The sequence below is a fragment of the Scyliorhinus canicula genome, chromosome 4, assembly GCF_902713615.1.
Source record: "Scyliorhinus canicula chromosome 4, sScyCan1.1, whole genome shotgun sequence".
NCBI lineage: Eukaryota > Metazoa > Chordata > Chondrichthyes > Carcharhiniformes > Scyliorhinidae > Scyliorhinus > Scyliorhinus canicula.
This window is the reverse complement of record NC_052149.1, coordinates 34,346,327-34,368,115: the sequence shown is the minus strand read 5'-3', so window position 1 is coordinate 34,368,115 and position 21,789 is coordinate 34,346,327. Positions and strand designations below refer to the sequence as shown.

General features: G+C 45.3%; 1 protein-coding gene across 1 annotated transcript in view; it reads right to left on the bottom strand.

Moving 5' to 3' along the window:
• Window positions 1–21,789, bottom strand: part of LOC119964467 (CMP-N-acetylneuraminate-beta-1,4-galactoside alpha-2,3-sialyltransferase-like) — a 617,002-nt gene that overhangs the window by 234,052 nt on the left and 361,161 nt on the right. The window contains 4 exon segments of the mRNA XM_038794008.1: window positions 9,067–9,109; window positions 9,112–9,161; window positions 12,653–12,687; window positions 12,690–12,718. Of these exon segments, the coding sequence (XP_038649936.1) occupies window positions 9,067–9,109; window positions 9,112–9,161; window positions 12,653–12,687; window positions 12,690–12,718 (157 nt within the window).

Genomic DNA, 21,789 nt, shown 5'->3' with positions numbered 1-21,789 from the left:
TACGAAACCAAGATCAAACTATCCCACTCCGTCATTCTGGTGTGCTCCATGTGCCCATCCAATAACCGCTTGAAAGTTCCTAAAGTGTCCGACTCCACTATCACAGCAGGCAGTCCATTCCACACCCTAACCACTCTCTCAGTAAAGAACCTACCTCGGATATCCCTCCTATACCTCCCACCCTGAATCTTATAGTTATGCCCCCTTGTGACAGCTACATCCACCCGAGGAAATAGTCTCTGAACGTCCACTCGATCTGTCCCCCTCATCATCTTATAAACCTCTATTAAGTCGCCTCTCATCCTCCTCCGCTCCAAAGAGAAAAGCCCCAGCTCCCTCAACCTTTCCTCATAAGACCTATCCTGCAAACGAGGCAGCATCCTGGTAAATCTCCTTTGCACCCTTTCCAATGCTTCCACATCCTTCCTATAACGAGGTGACCAGAACTGCACACAATACCCCAAATGTGGTCTCACCAGGGTCCTGTACAGTTGCAGCATAACCTGACGGCTCTTAAACTCAAGCCCCCTGTTTATAAACGCTAACACACTTAAGCCTTCTTCACAGCTCTATCCACTTGAGTGGCAACCTTCAGAGATCTGTGGACATGAACCCCATGATCTCTCTGTTCCTCCGCATTCCTCAGAACCCTGCCGTTGGCCCTGTAATCCGCATTCAAATTTTTTCTACCAAAATGAATCACCTCGCACTTATCAGGGTTAAACTCCATCTGCCATTTTTCGGCCCAGCTCTGCATCCTATCAATGTCTCTTTGCAGCCTACAACAGCCCTCCACCTCATCCACTACTCCACCAATCTTGGTGTCATCAGCAATGTCATCAGCAAATTTACTGACCCACCCTTCAGCCCCCTCCTCCGAGTCATTGATAAAAATCACAAATAGCAGAGGACCCAGCACTGATCCATGTGGTACACCGCTGGTAACTGGTCTCCAGTCTGAAAATTTTACATCCACCACCACCTTCTATGTGATAGCCAGTTACTTATCCAATTGGCCAAATTACCCTCCATCCCACACCTCCTTACTTTCTTCATGAGCCGACCATGGGGAACCTTATCAAACGCCTTACTAAAATCCATGTATACAACATCAACTGCCCTACCTTCATCTACACACTTAGTTACCTCCTCAAAGAATTCAATCAAATTTGTGAGGCAAGACTTACCCTTCATGAATCCGTGTTGGCTATCCTGGATTAAGCTGCATCTTTCCAAATGGCCATAAATCCTATCCTTCAGGACCTTTTCCATTAACTTACTGACCACCGAAGTAAGACTAACTGGCCTATAATTACCAGGGTTATTCCTATTCCCTTTCTTGAAGAGAGGAACAACATTCACCACTCTCCAGTCCTCTGGCACTATTCCCGTGGACAGTGAGGACCCAAAGATCAAAGCCAAAGGCTCTGCAATCTCACCCCTTGCCTCCCAAAGAATCTTTGGATATATCCCATCTGGCCCAGGGCACGCTCAGGTTTTTCAAAATTGCTGATACATCCTTCCTCAGAACAACTACCTTCTCCAACCTACCCGCCTGCATCACACTCTCATCCTCAAAAAACATGGCCCCTCTCCTTGATGAACACTGAAGAAAAGTATTCATTCAACGCCTCTCCTATTTCTTCTGACTCCATGCACAAGTTCCCACTACTGTCCTTGACCGGTCCTACCCTCACCCTGGTCATTCTTTTATTTCTCACATAAGAGTAAAAGCCTTGGGGTTTTCCTTGATCCGACCCGCCAAGGACTTCTCATGCCCCCTCGTAGCTCTCCTGAGCCCTTTTTTTAAGCTCATGCCTTGCTACCTTGTAACCCTCAAGCGACCCAACTGAACCTTGTTTTCTCTTCCTTTTTTCTCTTGACAAGACATTCAACCTCTTTTGTGAACCATGGTTGCCTCACACGGCCATTTCCTCCATGCCTGACAGGGACATACCTATCGAGGACACGCAGTATTTATTCCTTGTACAAGCTCCACTTTTCATTTGTGCCTTCCCCTGACAGTTTCTGTTCCCATCTTATGCTCCCTAATTCTTGCCTAATCACATCATAATTACCCTTCCCCCAATTACAAACCTTGTCCTGCCGTATGGCCCTATCCCTCTCCATTGCAATAGTGAAAGACACCAAATTGTGGTCACTATCTCCAAAGTGCTCTCCCACAAACAAATCTAACACTTGCCCAGTTCATTACCCAGTACCAAATCCAATGTGGTCCCCCTCGTCGGCCTATCCACATATTGTGTCAGGAAACCCTCCTGCACACACTGTACAAAAACTGGCCCATCCGAACTGTTCGACCTATATAGGTTCCAATCAATATTTGGAAAGTTAAAGTCACCCATGACAACTACCCCGAGACCTCCACACCTATCCATAATCTGTTTTGCAATTTCTTCCTCCACATCTCTATTACTATTTGGGGGCCTATAGAAAACTCCTAACAATGTGACCGCTCCTTTCCTATTTCTTACTTCGGCCCATATTACCTCAGTAGGCAGGGGGGATGCCCAGAAATCATTTCAAGCCGGCATGAATTTACAGCGTGATTTTCAACTGGCATCTGTCATGGTGAGTTGGAAAACCCGCCAGAGGCCAGCGTGAACCTCATTTGCACCCTTTAATGCAAGTCAAGGTCTGACCCCTCATGCCAGATTCGCTGTGATGATGGGGGAAAAACATGCCGCTGTGAAATGCGGTCTGAACAACGTGACGTGCAGATGTCAGAACTCATATTGACAATAAATATGGCTGCCTCTGGAGTTACGAATTGAGGCTGCCCACAACCCTGTAACCTAGAACACCACAACAATGGGTTAGGGGTTCATAACTGGGAATATACTGAAAGGGATAGATGAAATGAGAGATCTTGGGATGCAAGATGATCTCTAAAGGTAGCAGTACAGGTAGATAAGTTTGGAAAGAAGGCACATAGATGATTTGGAGTTGGGGACCAAGTGCAATGTGTCCAAGTTTGCAGACGACACTAAGATGAGTGGTAAAGCAAAAAGAGCAGAGGATACTGGAAGTCTGCAGAGGGATTTGGATAGGTTAAGTGAATGGGCTAGGGTCTGGCAGATGGAATACAATGTTGACAAATGTGAGGTTATGCATTTTGGTCGGAATAACAACAAAAGGGATTATTATTTAAATGATAAAATATTAAAACATGCTGATGTGCAGAGGGACCTGGGTGTGCTAGTGCATGAGTCGCAAAAAGTTGGTTTACAGGTGGGCAACTGGAGTTTTGCCCTTCATTGCTAGAGGGATGGAGTTTAAGCCTAGGGAAGTTATGCTGCAATTGTATAAGGTGTTAGTGAGGCCACACCTGGAGTATTGTGTTCAGTTTTGGTCTCCTTACCTGAGAAAGGACGTACTGGTGCTGGAGGGTGTGCAGGGGAGATTAGGCTAATCCCAGATCTGAGGGGGTTGCATTATGAAGAGAGGTTGCGACTGTACTCCTTGGAATTCAGAAGGATGCGGGGGTATCTGATAGAAACATGTAAAATTATGAAGGGAACAGATAGGATAGATGCGGGCAGGTTGTTTCCACTGCCGGGTGAAAGCAGAATTAGAAGGCATAGCCACAAAATAAGGGGAAGTAGATTTAGGACTGATTTTAGGAGGAACTTCTTCACCCAAAGGGTTGTGAATCTATCGAATTCCCTGCCCAGTGAAGCAGTTGAGGCTCCTTCATTAAATGTTTTCAAGAAAAAGATATAGGGGGCGATTCTCGCAAATAGAGCACATGAGTTCGTGCCGTCGCATTTCACGACGGCGCAAAATGGGCACAGGGACGACTGATTCTGGCCCCCACGGTGGGCCCCGATCGCGGGCCAGACCCCCTCAGAGCCCCCCCCTAAGGGATGGAGCCCCCTTCCCCACAGGCCGCCCCGCCCCCCCGACCGTTTTTGCAGAGTTCCCTCCGGCAGTGACCAGGGGTGAACGGCGCCGGCGGGACACTGTCGTATTCGCGCGGCCGCTCGGCTCATCCAGGCTGGAGAATCGGCCACCCCGCCGATTCCAGCGCTGGACCAACATAAATGGCACCTATTCTCTGCACCTCGGAGAATCGCGCGCTGGCGTCGGGGCGCAGTTGAGGCGACTCTGCAGCCCGGCGCAGGGCTCGGAGAATTGCCCCCATAGTTTGTGGAGAATAAAGAAATAAAGGGTTATAGTTTTTGGGCCGGAAAGTGGAGCTGAGTCCACAAAAGATCAGCCATGATCTCATTATATGGCGGGGCAGGCTTGAAGGGCCAGATGGCCTTATCCTGCTCCTAGTTCTTATGGAAGGCTCTCCTTCATTGACAGAGGTATAGAATACAAAAGTAGGGATAGAATGGTGGAATTGTATTAAGACACTGGTGAGGCCACAACTGGAGTATTGTGCGCAGTCTGGCCTCCACATTACAGGAAGGACATGATTGCTCTGGGAGATGCGGAAAATATTTACTATAATATTGCAAGGGCTGGAGAATTGTAGCTACGAGTAGAGGTTGGAGAGATTGGGGTTGCTTTAATTGGAACAGAGAAGGCTGAAGGATGACATGATTGAGGTATACAAAATTGTGAGAGGTAGAGATAGAATAGACAGAATGAACCTGTTGCCCTTGGCAGAGAGTTGAAAGTGCAGAGGTCAGGGATTCATGCTAAGTGGCAGAGGGATTAGAGGGTACAAGAGGAAAAACGTATTAATGCAGAGGGTGGTGGGTGTCTGGACTTCATTACTTGAGTTGGTGATGAAGGCAGAGACCCTGAACTCTTGGAAAAGCACCTGGATCTGCACCTTAAATACTGTGAGCTGCAGGGCTATGGGCCATTTGATAAAATGAGAAACGGCACCTGAATATCGTTGGGTCAACATGAAATGAAAATGAAAATCGCTTATTGTCACGAGTAGGCTTCAAATGAAGTTACTGTGAAAAGCCCCTAGTCGCCACATTCCGGCACCTGTCCAGGGAGGCTGTTATGGGAATTGAACCGTGCTGCTGGCCTGCTTCGTCTGCTTTCAAAGCCAGCGATTTAGCCCTGTGCTAAACAGCCAAGATGGGCAAGATGCCCCCTTCTGTGCTGTATCTTTTCTATGGTTCTATTCATCTTTGTTTTCAGGATGTCCATCTTTCAGCCTTGGAGTGCACCGATCTACCTTCATTCTCAGGAGGTCCTACTTCTTTCAATAGTACGTCAGTGATGGTGGATGTTTTTTCAATATGGCAGACTAGGTATCATATAGGTTCTGCCCCGCCACTAAATACGGTGTGAAACACCCGGGTGCGTAATAAATGAGGTCAGTGCCAGAACATTTGGCATGTTTTCCCACTGGCTGCCGCAGCAGGAAACAGTCCATGTTCCCACCCTGACATGGCACAGTCTCGAAATGGGAGAATTCCGTGCCCAATGTACATTGAAAATACCAAACTCTACCACACCAACATCTCTTTCAATCCTTCCATGGTCTCTAAACTGTCAGAATGATTGTTCAATATTAAATGCTGGATAAGCGGAAAGTTTCTCCAACTAAACATTGAGAAGACTGCAGTCACCTAACCTGCACTCCTTTGGACTGAGAGAAAACCCAGGCACTCAGAGGAAACCCAAGCAGACACGGGGAGAAAGCGCAAACTCCACACAGACAGTCACCCAAGGTGGGAATCGAAGCAGGTTCCCTGGCACTATGAGGTGCTGTGAGGCAGCAGTGCTAACCATTGCGCCACTGTGTTCCCCTGAAAGAAGAGGAAACTGACCAGACTGTTCCCTGAGGAATCGGAGGTCTGCTTCTGCATTCCTTCACTAAAAGTACTCACCGTCTATTCAGCCAAACCATTGGAGGACGGTGTGGTAAGGTGCAGTCCATACATGGTGGACCCCGTTCATTTTCTTGAAAGCACCGAATTCCGTGCTCGTGAAAGCCGTGCCTTTGTTCAACACTAACACCTTGGTGGGAAGGCCATGGGTGCCAAAAGTTTGCCAGAGCTTCTCAATTGTAGCCAGCAACGTGGTGGTGGACATGCGGTGGATCTCCATCCACTTCGAATAGGCGTCTACGATGAGCAAGTACATGGCTCCTTGGAAAGGCCATAAGAAAACCTACCTGGAGTACCACTCTCAAGAGCTGCTGGGAGCGGTGGAGGGGGGGCTTCTGATACTCCTGGCTTGACGTTCATTGTTTTGCCAATGGTTTGATGTCCGTGCCTATCCCGGGTCACCATACAGAACTCCGGCCCAATATCTTCATCTTCGAGGCCCCTGGGAGTCCGCTGTGGAGGTCTTGCAGGATTGCCCCCGGCCCCTCAGGCACAACCGCCCGGGAGCCCCACAGCCGAATACCATCCATGACACTGAGCTCTGCCACCTTTGTGGTGAATGCACGCAGATCATCTTGGAGGGCGTGATGTTGAGCCCTTTATTATACAATGTGGCGTACACTGGCCAACAGTGAAGGTCTGTCTGTGTGCACGCGTTCACCTGGGTTTCCATGTCCAGCAAGGAGGCTTGTGGTTTGTCTAAACCATAAAGGTATGCCTGTATACATATTAGCCATGATGTGGAGATGCTGGCGTTGGACTGGGGTGAGCACAGTAAGAAGTCTTACAACACCAGGCTAAAGTCCAACATGTTTGTTTCAAACACTAGCTTTCGGAGCGCCTGAGGAAGGAGCAGTGCTCTGAAAGCTAGTGTTTGAAACAAACATGTTGGACTTTAAACTGGTGTTGTAATACTTCTTACTGTATACATATTGGTTGAACCGCTTCACTGCAAAAACCACCACCAGATCTTCTTTTTCAATTTGCGCATAGTCCTGTTCTGCTGCCATCAAGGTCAGAGAAGCAAACGCAATAGGTTGTTCCATGCCGTATGCCATCCGATGTGCCAAGACAGTCCCGATGCATAAGGCGAAGCGTAGCAGGTCAGGAGCAAAGGCTTGGATGGGTCGAAAGGAATCAACAGACGTGAGGACGGGAGTCTCCACTTCAAGTCATCAAACACCATCTGCTGCGGCAGGTCTCAAAACCAGCAGGAGGCGCTTCAGCCAATCCCGCCCGAGCAAGCTGGAGTGCAAACCTCACACTACCATCAATGGGAGGTTGGTGTTGCACCCCGTACTCCACAGGGACCGCCGAGTGCCTGCAATTTCCAATGGCTCCCCGTATATATCGCCAACCTTGCATCCGTGTCTCGCAATACCAGACTGCGTATATGGTCATACGTACGACAGCTGACCACTGAGGCATTGACCCCGCATCGAGCTCCATCTGGATGGGCCACACATTGAACCGGACTATGACCTGAATAGGCGAAACTCGTGGCACCGAGATACAGTAGAGGTGCCGGTTGCCATCCGTCTGGTCCTCCACGAAATGGGCCTGTCCCTGGGACTGGTTATCGGATATGTAGCGGCGGTTGGGCAGGCTTTACCACCAGTGCCTCCCTCGTCATTTTCTCCTGGTCCAGATGCCTCCGTCCAGCCTCTGGTAGGGGGAGCGTCGGCGCCTCTCGTTGTGAAACGCTGACGCTGGTCCTGGCCTCTAGGAGTGAGTCCCCAGTGGCAGGAGTCCCTGAATTGTAGCTGGGTTAGGGGTGGGTGCTCTGCGCCCGAGGCTTAGGATTGCCATGTCCCGAAGCGAGCGACCACATGGAAGCGATGACTGTTAGAAAACTCAATATTTAATTTACCTACTAAATACAATTTCTACTCCTTGAGGATCTCACACACCTGGCACACACTTAGGCCGGGATTTTATGTCCCAGTGAACCCTTGCTTAAGGGTGTAGCTCCGTCCCCTCATCTGGAAAAATCATGTTCAGATGAGGCCACTGGGACTCTGAAGTTACAGACCCCTTGGGCTATGGTCGGGTTATTACAGCTATGAAATATCACTTTATCTGCAGTACAAAGTGAACAACTGGGGTGCAAAATAGGTGCTAAAGGAAGTTTTCATTATTTCACAACAGTCCCAGTGCTTTTAGCTTTATTTTCCTGTGATGGCCCAATATTAAAACTACATGGGACATTTTACACTCACGGCAATAGGCCACAGGCATAGTGGAATCCAATGACAGAAAGAAAGGGTTTTATACGGTAATAATATTCTGACTTAAGTGCGGCATGGTCGCGCAGTGGTTAGCCACTGCTGCCTCATGGCGCCGAGGGCCTGGGTTTAATCACGGCCTCGGGTAACTGTCCGTGTGGAGTTTGCACATTCTCCCCGTATCTGCGTGGGTCTCACCTCCACAACCCAAAGGTGTGCAGGGTAGGTGGACTGGCGATGCTAAATTGCCCCTTAATTGGAAAAAAATTAAAATTGGGTACTCTAAATTTATTTTTAAAAATACATTCTGACTGATATCGATTGAACGACTTTGAAAAATTAAATTGCTGATGTAAATAATGCACCTGAGTCTATTTTAACCTTCCTGCTCCTGGTGGATTTTGAACAACAGCCAAATTATAGGCATTGATGGAAGGCCCCCGCACTGTTGTATTGTACTCATTCTTCTAGAGTGACTTGAGGAGCATTTCACTTCAATAAAGTTTCCTGACAGACAAAAGCAGCAGCAGAAACTCAAACGCAGGAAACAAGGGCAAAAAGGAAAAATACCTCATGTTAGTAACATGTGGATTAAAAAAAAGTGCAGCCATTCTGACGTTAACATTTTCAGTTAGGTTACCGCATGGTCAAGCTCTGGCAATCGATCAAAATGAAGTAGTTAAAAAGAGTTTGAATATGCAGCAAGCAAATGGAAAGAGTGTGTATTTGTGTATATCTGTATGTTAGCTGGCAGGTGACCTCCAATACCAAACAAGGGTGACTGCAAAGAAGTAGTAACAGATGTAAAAGATGGAGCTTCACACATGAGTAAATGAGAAAGTTCAAAGGAAAAACTTTCTTGCTTATCCACAAGAACAATAAAACTATATTGTGTCTAGTTCTCATTTCTGAACTGCTGGTGCGGATTTAAAAAAGGATAACAAGTAAACAAGGCATATCATTATTTTTGAGTCATTTCCATTTGGAGCCAAAACGGTATGTGAAAAAAAGCTCACCTTATTACAACATCATAATCATCAATTCTTGATCCAAGGGATTATTGGCCACTATTCCTCCATTGCCCATTATAATGCAGCGCTTGCAGCTTAAACTGAAAGATACAAAGGTTTATAGACTGTGAAAGTTTCTAAAGAAAGGCTGCATTTCAATTTCAAACTTAAATTTGCACAACAACGTTCACCACACTATTGTCAATAGAGGAATATTACAAAACTCCACTGACTCACTGCCAGTGGTTATGCAGGTCCCCACATTGGGGCCATGACTTCAAATAAACTAAATCTGTTTCACCTTTTCGTGTAGTTGTTTTAATCTTAATAAGAGATGAACTCTATATAGTTAGACAGGAGTAACCCTTACCCTCAGTGTTAGATAGCAAACGTGGTCTTTCGCCTTTTAAAACTTTACCCACTGAATAACAAAACTGCATAATTTGTAAGAGTTGCATTGTATTTAACGAGAAAAAGCTGTAAATTTGAAACCAAATTAAATGTACAATGGAAATGCAAATAGGGTTACAGCTGGTGCATAATATTTCTATAAATGGAAACAGTCCCAAATATACAGCAAGTCGCCATATTTGGTGCAATTTCACATATTAATCTAGAAGGAAGCGCAAACATTTTGAAAAGGTTGGACAGTGATCATTCTAATGTAGAAGAAGAGTTCTCTGGCAGAAGGTTTCATCTACTTCGCAAAGGAGAAACAGGACACCCAAATATGACTCAATTTTCCCTTAAAGCACAGAACCATGACCTGGTAATTAGAATACCATTAGTTTGACAGATAGGGTAGGAAAATAAAGTTTATTATACAGGAACCAAATCAAAAGCACCAAGGGAGACTAAAGGAAATAAACATGAACCAACACGGAATTATAAGACGCAGGTTGTTCCCAGCAGGTTATTAACATTTTTGAGGTTGTATCATAGTTGGCTGGATAAAGGCAAGTAGATGGATGTTATGCATCTTGACTACAGAAGCAGCTGATATGGTATTTTACATGAAGCTAATGGTTTAAAGTGAAATCTCACGGGACCATGACGGAAATTTAGAATTGGAATATTAACTTGCTAGATAATATGAAACAGAAAAGGAGTTATCAGTGGCAATAATTCTATTTGAGCAGCTGTGACCAAAGTCCCCTAGGGATATAACTTGGAATTCCTGCCATTCACAATATTTATTAAAGCTCTCAATGAGGGATCTATGAATATAAGATATAGAGAAGAAATGATTTACGTAGAATTAACTTTTAACTCTCAATACTAGTTTTATTTTAAGAATGCCAACTTTTGAAGACTGATTGCCATATATAATCAATTGTCCAACGATTCACAAGACACATATTAAATCTCTTCAATAATTTTAGGTGAATGAAAGCACAAGTGACAAACTGAGAACATAGAAGAGGACAAACATGTGTTAGGTTATCAGCTAATATCCCTCTTGAAGGTGGAGTTACAATTTTGGCATGAACTTGACCTGACATGGAGAGATTAATAACATTAATCAAAATCATGTGGACTTTATTAAAAGACAGTATGCAATTGATGATGTCCAACATATGATGTAATTTTTTTTAATATAAGAACAGGTGGTCACAATGGCCTAACAATTTTCAAGATGCAAAAATGCATTTGAGAAAGTGGACTGACAATATTTATTATGCCGTGGAGAAATCTGGTTGTGGACCAGACTGTTTTGGGTGCATTCAGACGCCTACACTTTACAGATGGTGATGTGTCTGCCCTCTACTGCCTACTTTTATTCTACTAAAATAAATATTTATTTCAAAATCATCACAATCTTCAGGAAGATGGCTCCAAACATTGCATCATCAAACTCATCATCATCTAGCAATGCTCAATGGGTATACTTGGTTACAGATAAAATAGTGCCCTTTGATAGTTATTGAATATTACATGTTTAGCTTACTGCTAAAGGAGTGCACCACAATCGGCTTGATTTTCTCACATAATGTTAATGGATCTCTCGTGACGTTGTTCAATGTATCAAGTTTGAAGGAGGGCCACATGAAGAACAGAAAGGAAGTTTCAAGTGACACTCAAATTGTGGGTGTCGCAGTGTTTTGTGATCAGAGATGACTGACTGAAGACATAGCACCTTAGTGATAATATTAAAATCTGAGTAACGTTTCAAATTGATCAATGTGTAAATTGTAAGGTAAAGTTATGAAAATAGGTTTCCAATAAGGTTATAAAAAAAGAATATAAATTACTATACTGCTTCTCGTATATAGAAATACATTCCAACCAGCTTCATAGCGAGGCTAGGCAACAAGCATTCAAAGAAGCAGGAAAGAGAAAGGAAAGAGATGGATGGAGAGGTAAAAGCACAGTTTTGGAAACTTTTGAAAGCACAGAGGCGAACGAAGGTCAAGTTGCCATGAAAAGAGGGCGGGGGAAACAGGGTGAAGCAGCATTTACTGTTGATAGAAGAAAATTGTACCAACGGCAGTCTTGGAGGAATGCATGGAAATAATGTTAGAGGGTGGCTGCAGAGTAGTGAGGAGAGACTGCAGAGAAATTTAAGAGGATAGAATGACTATCTCAAAATCAATTCTTTCAACCAGAGTTATGAGAGCTTTGCACGGATAGGGGTGCATGATGTAGTGCAGGTGAAAATATAGCGATTATATTCTGAATGAGTCATAGCTTGTGGAACACATTCAGCAATTTACCCTGTGAACACCCATACAAATTGATCCATTTCCTGAAACACAATACTGGATAAAAGAAGGAACTACCCTTTAATTTATCTAGCTACAACCGGTAGGATTTGTGATTTCCAGAACCATCTAAAGTTATTCCAGTATCCCTGATTACAATCTCAAACTCGTAGCAAATTTTCCTTCCCATTCAGGCCATGCATAAGGAAACAACCACTGTCACATTCGAGAAGCTTGGAAGGAGATAGGAGAAACCAATTATCATCTTCAGAACCCGAGTCAACATCTAAAGGCAAAATACACCCGAAAGGTCAAGCCTGGTTGACAACTATTCATTCCACATGGTCAGCTCTGAACATGAATGATCTTGGCATACTTAATAATAATAATCTTTTTTGTCACAAGTAGGCTAACATTAACACTGCAATGAAGTTACTGTGAAAAGCCCCTCGTCAAAAAATCCCGACGCCTGTTCGGATACACAGGGGGAGAATTCAGAATGTCCAAATTCATCTAACAGCATGTCTTTCGGGACTTGTGTGGGAGGAAACTGGAGCACCTGGAGGAAAACCAAGCAGACACATGTACAACATGCAGACTCCGCATAGACAGAGACCGAAGCCAGGAATTGAACCTGGGACACTGCCGCTTGAAGTAACAGTGCTAACAACTGTGCTATCGTGCATTTGAAAAAATAGTCACCTGCAGAGATGAAACTAGCAGCATGCCTTACTTAAGCTGTTACTGCACCATCTAGGTTGCTTAAAATTAAGAATAATTTCATAACACTATCGACTAGAACCATCTCCTCTCCCCAAGAATTAACGTTCCCTTTAACTTCAAAGTTGCACTATCCTTTCCTATATCCCTGTACATTGCATTGTACCTACCTGTCCAGGTATGAAGTCAAGGTGTAATGTTTAGTTAGGTCCCCAGAATCTTCTGTATAACTGCTTCTGCAAAAAACAAAAACAACATAAAAAGTATTTAGCAAACAAGTACTCTTATTTATGTGTACTGTTTTATCACTCTCTAAATAATTTGATTTATTTCTTCTTCGCACTATATTCCATTCCCGTATTTTAAGACAAAAATAATCACAGAACTGGTGAATCATATTTCATGCTTCTTTTCCCTCAAGGCAAGTGAAATGTTCTGACTTTATTTCATTAATGACAACATAATGCTGCACCTTTTCTGTTTCCCATTGTGTAATACAAGCCAATACGCTCACCAAATCTCAAATAATGACAGCCGCATTATTTGTTGCTGTTGCCGTTGATTCTGCATGGGCTGCTTTCAAAACCTATCAAAACCGATTACACAAGATACCTCCAGGCTCAAATAAATTGATAAGACAGTTATTTCACAACTTCAATTATATAGCAGACATACTGATTTTTGAGGTTAACAGAGAACATTTGTAGGGGAGAGTGCAGGAAGGCAGGTGCCTGCTTCAAGGATTCCTCATTCTTGGGATGAAGCGCTTATCTTATAAGAAAGGTTGAGCAGGTTGGATCTATGCTACTGGATGTGATCTTATTGAACACACAAGATCCTGAGATCCTTGACAGGGTGGATATAAGTCTCTAGGGCAATTAAGGCATGGGCAATAAATCCTGGCTTAGCCAGCAATGCTCACAATCCTGTGAGAGAGCATATTTTTAAAGTAGACCCGTATATAAGTCAACCATTTTTCTTAGCTCCAAAATCATGGGCTGGATTCTCCGCCGTAGGGATGCTCTGTTTTGCTGGCAGCCTGGGGGTTTCCCAACAGCATGTGTCTGTCCCACAATGGGAAACCCATTGACTGGAGCATCCCACCGGCATGATGAACCTGAAATGTGATGCGGCAAAGAGTCAGCCCATGTTTTTGCACATACGCAGTGTGTAGAATTTCAGCCACAATATGTTTATACTTGTGTGAGCAGTCAGCCTCAATTCTTCGTGCCACAAATGTATGTTTTACATTCCGTACCATATAAAAAAAGGCCGAAGGGATCAACCAGGCGACCATGGCTGGTTACAGAGGTGGACAGTTTAAGCCACATCCACTCTTTGCGGTTGGGTGCCAATCACATTTCAAAATGGCAACCACTCACACCAGAGTTCACTTTTATACTTGGGGTAAATGTCAATGTCCGTTTTTGGACAGATTTTCAAGGCTTCAAAGGTAGAGTTAAAACCGACATCTGCAGTATTATAATACAAGTTCAATGATTTCTAATTGATTGCTGCCTGCAGAGGCTTTTGCCAGTGCACCCTAAGAATTGCATAGAATCACCAACAGCAACTTCTGGATTCCCACTGCTGGAGTGCGAACTCTAGAATTTTGATAAGTTTCAGAGGTGTAATGGCAGCAAACGCTGATAATTTTCACTATCATTACTACTGCAAAAAGTGCAGTGAATTAAATGGTTAATGTAGGTGACCCTGAACAAGGGCAAAAAATTACTTTTTATGCTTTACTAGAACCTGTACTAGTGGCATCAAATTCAAACATGTGGTCTTGTGAAGTTGACTTTTTAGAACTTTAGCTTTTGAGCTGCAATTCGCTGTGGCAAAACTAATGCATCAACATCATAAATGTGGGCTTTTGCAATATATTAGCTGCTGGATAGTGAGCTGAAATACCTGTTCTTCTGAAAATGTCTCGCATAAACGCACAAAATTCCTTGGAATGTCAGACGTTAACATCAAAAAGAAATTCCTCACTTTATGAACTGAAATCAAGTTACAATATAACAAGTACTCTGTCAAAGCATATATCTTAGTTTTGTAGAATAAGGAGTGCTTCATTATATTATGCTTAAATACTATTTGGACATGCTCAAGGTGGATTTAGACATTTTACACTCAATAGGAAAAGAATGTGAAAATTGGTAGTTGCCCATCTGTAAAACCAAAATATCCATGAACTTTAAAGTCAAAAACAATACCATAACTGGTTTTAACTTTGAATTTCCTTCCTACTTGCATTCTATGCAAGGAATTTCAGTATGGATCCACTTTCACTCTACACCGCAGCGTTGATTGAACTTATGTAAACCAACAAAATTAAGATTTCTATAAGAATCTAAGAACCCTGCCATTTCTAATCAGGATCAGATGTGATGCATCCAAAGATACTGAAGAAAGTGAGGATGGAAATTGCAAAGGCACTGGCCACATTTTTGAGTCTTCCTTACTCAAGGGGGTGCCAGAGGACTGGGAGAATTGCAAATGTTACACCCTTGTTCAAAAAAGTGTGTAAAGATAAGCCCAGCAACTACAGGTCAGTCAGGTTTAACTTTGGTAGGTAAGTTTCTGGGAACAGATGTGCAGGTTAGGTAGATTGGCCATGCTAAATTGCCCTTAGTATCCAAAATTGCCCTTAGGTTGGGTGGGGTTACTGGGTTATGGGATAGGGTGGAGGTGTGGGCTTTGGTAGGGTGCTCTTTCCAAGAGCCGGTGCAGACTCGATGGGCTGAATGGCCTCCTTCTGTACTGTAACGTCTATGACAAACAAAACAGTAATTTGGACAAGTTACGTGGACAAATGAAGGTTAATAAAGGAAAGCCAGCAAGGAGTTAAGGAAAAATTGTGTTCAACTTGCTCGATTCATTAAAATAGTACCAGGGAGGGTTGATAGGAGCAATGTGTTGATGTAGTGCGCATGGAATTTCCAAATACATCTGATAGTGGCTATAGAACAGACTTGTGAGCAAAGTTATATCTCATGGAATGAAAGGAACAGTGGCAACAAAGATGTAAAATTGGCCGAATGAAGGGGAGCAGTGCACGAAAGAGGAAGCGAGTGACAACCATAGCCATGCAAATTTATGCATGGCGAGAATTGTGGGGGTCATTTTTAGCTGACAGCCTGATAACTAGGTCATGCAGCTGCCCCCCCCCCCCCCCTCCCACCGCAACGCAATTCAGCCCCCACACCCCCACCCCCACCCAGATTTTCTGGGTCAACCCTATAGTAGGGCACCACGGTAGCACTGCCCCACTGTGGCTTCACAGCGCCAGGGTCCCCAGATTCGATTCCCCGCTGGGTCACTGTCTGCAGGTTCTCCCAGTGTCTGAGTGGGTTTCCTCTGGGTCCTCCAGTTTCCTCCCACAGTCCAAAGATGTGCAGGTAAGGTGGATTGGCCATGCTAAATTGCCCTTAGTGTCCAAAAAAAAGGTTAGATGGGGTTATTGGGTTACAGAGATAGGGTGGAAGTGAAGGCTTAAGTGGGTCGGTGCAGACTCGATGGGCCGAATGGCCTCCTTCAGCACTGTATGTTCTATGTTCTAAACCGACCCCCCCACGACCCCTCAATTAGAGAGATTGCCTTTAATGTTGTCCAGCTGTCAATCATAACTAGATGTTTATAAACTGTTGTTATTTTCCACAGCTGCATACTTCAAAGACTATAGCTATGACTGACAGCGTCTGGACCACATCAAAGACAGTTAAGTGCTTTCTGCAGAGAAAAAGAGGAAGTGAGAGTGTTCAAAGAACTTGGTACTTCAAAGCCACTCAAGATGATGCAGGTGAATGAAACAATGCAGCAGTTGGGTATGCGGAAGCTGTCAATCACATCCTGGTGAAAGCAATTTCACAGAGATACATAGAATTTACAGTGCGGAAGGAGGCCATTCGGCCCAGCGAGTCTGCACCGGCTCCTGGAAAGAGCACCCTACCCAAGGTCAACACCTCCACCCTATCCCCATAACCCAGTAGTCCCACCCAACACGAAGGACAATTTTGGACACTAAGGGCAATTTAGCATGGCCAATCCACCTAACCTGCACATCTTTGGACTGTGGGAGGAAACTGGCGTACCCGGAGGAAACCCACACACAGGGAGGATGTGCAGACTCCGCACAGACAGTGACCCAAGCCGGAATCGAACCTGGGACCCTGGAGCTGTGAAGCGATTGTGCTATCCACAATGCTACCGATCAAAGATCTGAGGGGGTTTAAACCCAGCTGACTGGTTTTCTCTTTCCAGGAATTGACAGGTGATGCTTCCTCTGCCTGGGTCAGCAGGTGAGTTTTAAAGCAGGATTTGTTTCACTGCTCTCTAGCTTCCAGGCAGGGGTTTCTCTTATGGAAGGCTTCCAGGCAGGAGTCACTCTTATGGGACGCTTCCAGGCAGGGGTCTCCAGTCAAGATATCTCTAATTGCGGGCTCTCTGGTGGGGGTCTCTCAACTGGGAGCTCTGTTATGGGGGGAGGTGGGGGGAATCTGGTGGGGGTGTGTTGGCCCTCCGATGGACTTTGTGGGCTTAAGAGTTACATGCTTGGCCCACCGTGAGGTCCTCAGCGTGAGGGCCATGTTTGTCAAGACCTGTATCAATTCTCACCTATGTGGTTCCCAGCCCAGAGGACCAGAGAATCATGCTGGCCCAGAGAATATAATTCCTGGTCCGTTACTCGGAGGCAGTTGGGTCTTAATGACCCATTTGCATCCTCTCGCTAGTGGGGGTGTGAACCTCAATTCTGTCGCCAGCAGTAGACCGGGGCATCGGAATGGGGTTGATTCCCATTTTTTGCCCAATGCTGGATTCTCTGCCCGATGGTGAATCGCTTTTCAGGTATCACGAAACGGAGAAGGGCGGTGCGGTGACACAGTGGGTAATACTGAAACCAAAGGTCGATATAGAACTGGATCGGCTGGAGTGGTTGGGAATCATCCGGCCGGTGAGTTTGCGCATTGGGCTGTGTCGGTTCTACCAGTAGGACGGTTCCGCCCGCCATTGTTGAGATTATAAGATGATAATCAATCGCGCATCCCGCTTGGATCATTATCCGGTACCCAAGATGGAGGATCTATATGCGAGTTTTAGCAGAGGGCGTATCTTCACCAAGCTGGACATGAGCCATGCTTATCTTCAATTAGTTCTGGACACAGCACTAATATGTAACCATCAACATGCACAGGGGTTTTTTGGAATACAACAGGCTGCCATTCAGAGTTTCTTCAGCATGTAACATATTCCAGCGATGATGGAGAATATTCTGCAAGAATTGCCACAGGTTGCGTTTTACCTGGATGACTCCGACCGGGAACACAAGAAAAACCTAGAGGACATGGTATGTCGATTCGGGGTCCGCCTGCGGCGTGAAACGTGCGTATTCCACGCAAAAGAGGTAGTCTACTTAGGTTACAAGGTGGACAGAAACGGGTTACACCTAGTGGCCAATAAGGTGCGGGCAATCCGGCAGGCACCCGTGCCTAAGGATCAAACAGAACTGCACTCTTTCTTGGGCCTTATTAATTTCTAACGGCATGTTCATCCCAAACATGGCAACAGTGTTGGCCGCACTGCACCAGTTGCTAGTAAAGGGCCACCATTAGTTTTGGGACCCACCACAGCAGGCAGCATTCAACAACATAAAGTGACAACTATCATCGGCGCATCTGCTGATGCACTTCGACCTGTCAAAACCTTTATTGCTAACATGCAACACCTCGCTCTATGGCATCAGGGCTGTCCTGGCACACCGGATGGACGACGGTTCAGAGCAGCCCATAGCGTATGCTTCACACACTTTGCAGCAGCGAAGCGAAATTACACTCAAATATGGGCGGCACGGTAGTACAGTGGGTAGCACTGTTGCTTCACAGCTCCAGGTTCCCAGGTTCCATTCCCGGCGTGGGTCATTGTCTGTGTGGAGTCTGCATGTTCTCCCAGTATCTGCGTGAGTTTGCTCCGGGTGCTCCGGTTTCCTCCCACAAGTCCAGAAAGATGTGTTTTTTAGGTGAATTGGACATCCTGAATTCGCCCTCTGTGTACCCGAACAGGCGCCGGAATGTGGCGGCCAGGGGCTTTCCACAGTAACTTCATTGCAGTGTTAATGTATGCCAATTGTGACAATAAAGATTATTATTATTACTATTAAATAGAGAAAGAAGGTTTGGCGCTGGTTTTTGGAGTAAAACGGTTCCATCAGTGTGTCTGGGCATATGTTTACAGCTTATACGCACCATAAGCCCCGATTAGGGTTGTTCAAAGAAAGAGGGAAATCTCCCGGTGGCATCCGCCTGCAATCAGTGTTGGGCTCTGCTCTTGGCGGCATGAGTACGTCTTGGAACATGGCCCAAGGACATAGATTCCATACGCGGTTGCCCTCTGCCGCCTCCCTCTGCACACCAGGACGCCAACACCGACCGCGTCGGACGAGGTGATCGCTGCCCAACACTTTGTCTCTTTGCCTGCGACAGTGGCCGAAGTAAAGGCATGAACACAGACAGGCCCAGATCAGCAAAGGTCCGCCACATAGTGCTATACAGGGCACAGCATCGCTTCCCCTCCGAGGATCAATGTGCTTTTACCACAAAGAGGCCAAACTCAGCATGGTGGATGGCATTCTACAGTGAGGTTCCAGGGTGGTAATTCCCAAGTGCGGACGAGGACGATCTTGAAAGACCTCGACAGACACCCGGGAGTCTCTAAAATGAAAATGTTGGCCCAAAGCTGTGTGGTGATCCAGAATAGATGCAGATATCGAGAAGTTATCAACGCAATGTACACGGTGCCAGGAGCACAAAAGCTCCCTCCTACAGTTCCACTCCATCCATGGGAACAGCCGGGCCAGCCATGGTCCCCTTCATGTGGATTTTGCGGGGCCTTTTCAAGGGGATGTATTTAACTATCGTAGATGCATATTCAAAGTGGATGACAATATTGCGAGTCACCACCGAGCAGCTCCGACAAACCTTTAGTGTCCAGAGACTTCCTGAGGTATTGGTATCGGACAATGGCATCGCTTTTACAGGTTCAGAGCTCACCGATTTCCTAACCCAAAACAGGATCCATCATGTGTGCACCGCACCTCATCACCTGTCATCCAATCCAATGGGCTGGCCGAATGAGCAGTAGACATTTAAACACGGGATGGGGAAACAGACCTCGGGTTCCCCAGAAACCTGCCTCGCCCGTTTCCTTTTTTACTGTCGGACCACACCACTCGCCACCATTGGGATGGCGCCCACAGAACCTTTGATGGGACATCGGCTGCGCCTGCGGTTGAGCCTTGATTTGACATTGGAGAAAGGATCCGCAACCAACAGGAACAAGTCAAAACAGGACAAAGCAGACCCGTAAGGAATATTTAGCAGGCAACACTGTTTACATCCGGAATTTTGCAGCCATAGACCCCAGGTATGTTAATAAAGTGGTCTGGTCCAGTCTCATATTCCATATGGGTGCAGAGCAAATACTCTAACCAACACATGGACCATCTTCACAGTTGGGCTGTCCTGGTGCCCGAAGACCGGCCGAAGCCCCCCAAGGCCGGTAGTGCCCCTTCCTCCAGAACAACCACCGGTGATACCCAGCGAGGCGCTTGAGCCCATCAATTCAGAGATGCAGGAGGTCGACTCATCCGACCTAGATACATTACTCGCAGGAGTCGAAGCAGGGAACCGCTGGGAAAAGCACAGCGGAACCACCCAGACGTTCGGCCCGAAAACGACCTTACAGTCAGCCTATGGAATTTGTTACCACAGGAAGCAGTTGAAGCCAAAACATTGTATGTTTTCAAGAAGGAGTTAAATATAGCACTTGGGGTTAAAGTAATCAAAGGATATGGGAGGAGAGTGGGAACAGGTTGGATGAGCATCTATGATCATATTTATTTAAATTCATTTACGGGAGGTGCGTGTCGCTGGTTAGGCCAGCATTTATTGCCCATCCCTACATGCCTTTCAGAAGGTGGTGGTGAGCTGCCTTCTTGAACCGCTACAGTCCTTGAGGTGTAGGTACACCCACAGTGCTGTTAGGCATGCTGTTATTGTTGAATGGCCGAACAGCCTCGAAGGGCCGAATAGCATCCTCCTGCTCCAATGTTCTAAGTTTCTATGTAATGTTTGTACATGTCCTTTCTGTTTGCAAGGAACAGGACCCTGTGTATTAATATTTGTAGCTTTCAGGACACATTTAGAGTACCCAATTCTTTTTTTCCCGATTAAGGGGCAATTTAGCATGGCCAATTCACCTATGCTGCACATCTTTGGGTTCTGGGGATGAGACTCACGTAGATACAGGGAGAATGTGTAAATTCCACACAGACAGTGACCTGGGGCCGGGATGAACCCGGATCCTCAGTGCCATGAGGCAGTAGTGCTAACCACTGCGCCACCATGCTGCCCTTGTTGGCGTAACTTTTAGCTCAGTCGGGGTTATTTAGCAAATGTTGACCAACTGCAGAATCACATCTGATATTGGACACTGTGTTTTGAGTTTTGGAAGCTGACTGGGTATGGTCTGTACAGTGCATTCTGCGAACAATGAAAGGGACTTGTTGTTTGATATGACCTGCCAGTCATTGGGACTTATGACCTACACTCTTTTGCCTTGCATTACCAACCTTTGTCACTTAATATCTCCTGTCGTGCACCTATCATGGACCTTTCCTCATGTTCTTTAAACAACCTCCCCACTTTCACTTGCTTAAAATCTATTACAATTATAACTTTTCTCTAGTTCTGATCAAAGGTCAGTGACCTGAAACAGTACCTTTTATCTCCACACAGATGCTGCATAACCTACTGAGTATCTTCAGTAATTTTGGTTTTTATTTTTTTTATAAACATGCATTCTGTGGGTCAATAATTAATGTGTTCACGAAATCTTCAAAATCATGATCAGCAGAGGAAAAAACACTCATCGAGAAGATGTGGCCAGGACTTAACCCTTTTTTCCAGAAGGCAGACTCTAATAAAATTATAATAACATGATGGATAACATAGTGTTTTTCAGATGTGAGAAGTATTGAGTTACTAAAAGGATCCTTTGGGTTATTGCAGCACATAATTGCCTTCACATCCTAGTTTCCTGCATGTGCCTTGGTAAATGCATATGCCGGACAATTGCTTTGCTTTCCAGTGATAACAGAAGCTAAGGAATCACAACAAGGGATGCTACTGTATACCTTCCAAGATCCAGCTTCATTGTAGCATTAGCAGAACTCTTGATGGGTTTAAACTAAGTGGCTGATCAAGCATGCAGTATAAATAGAACATAACAGGATGATCCTAAAACAAAA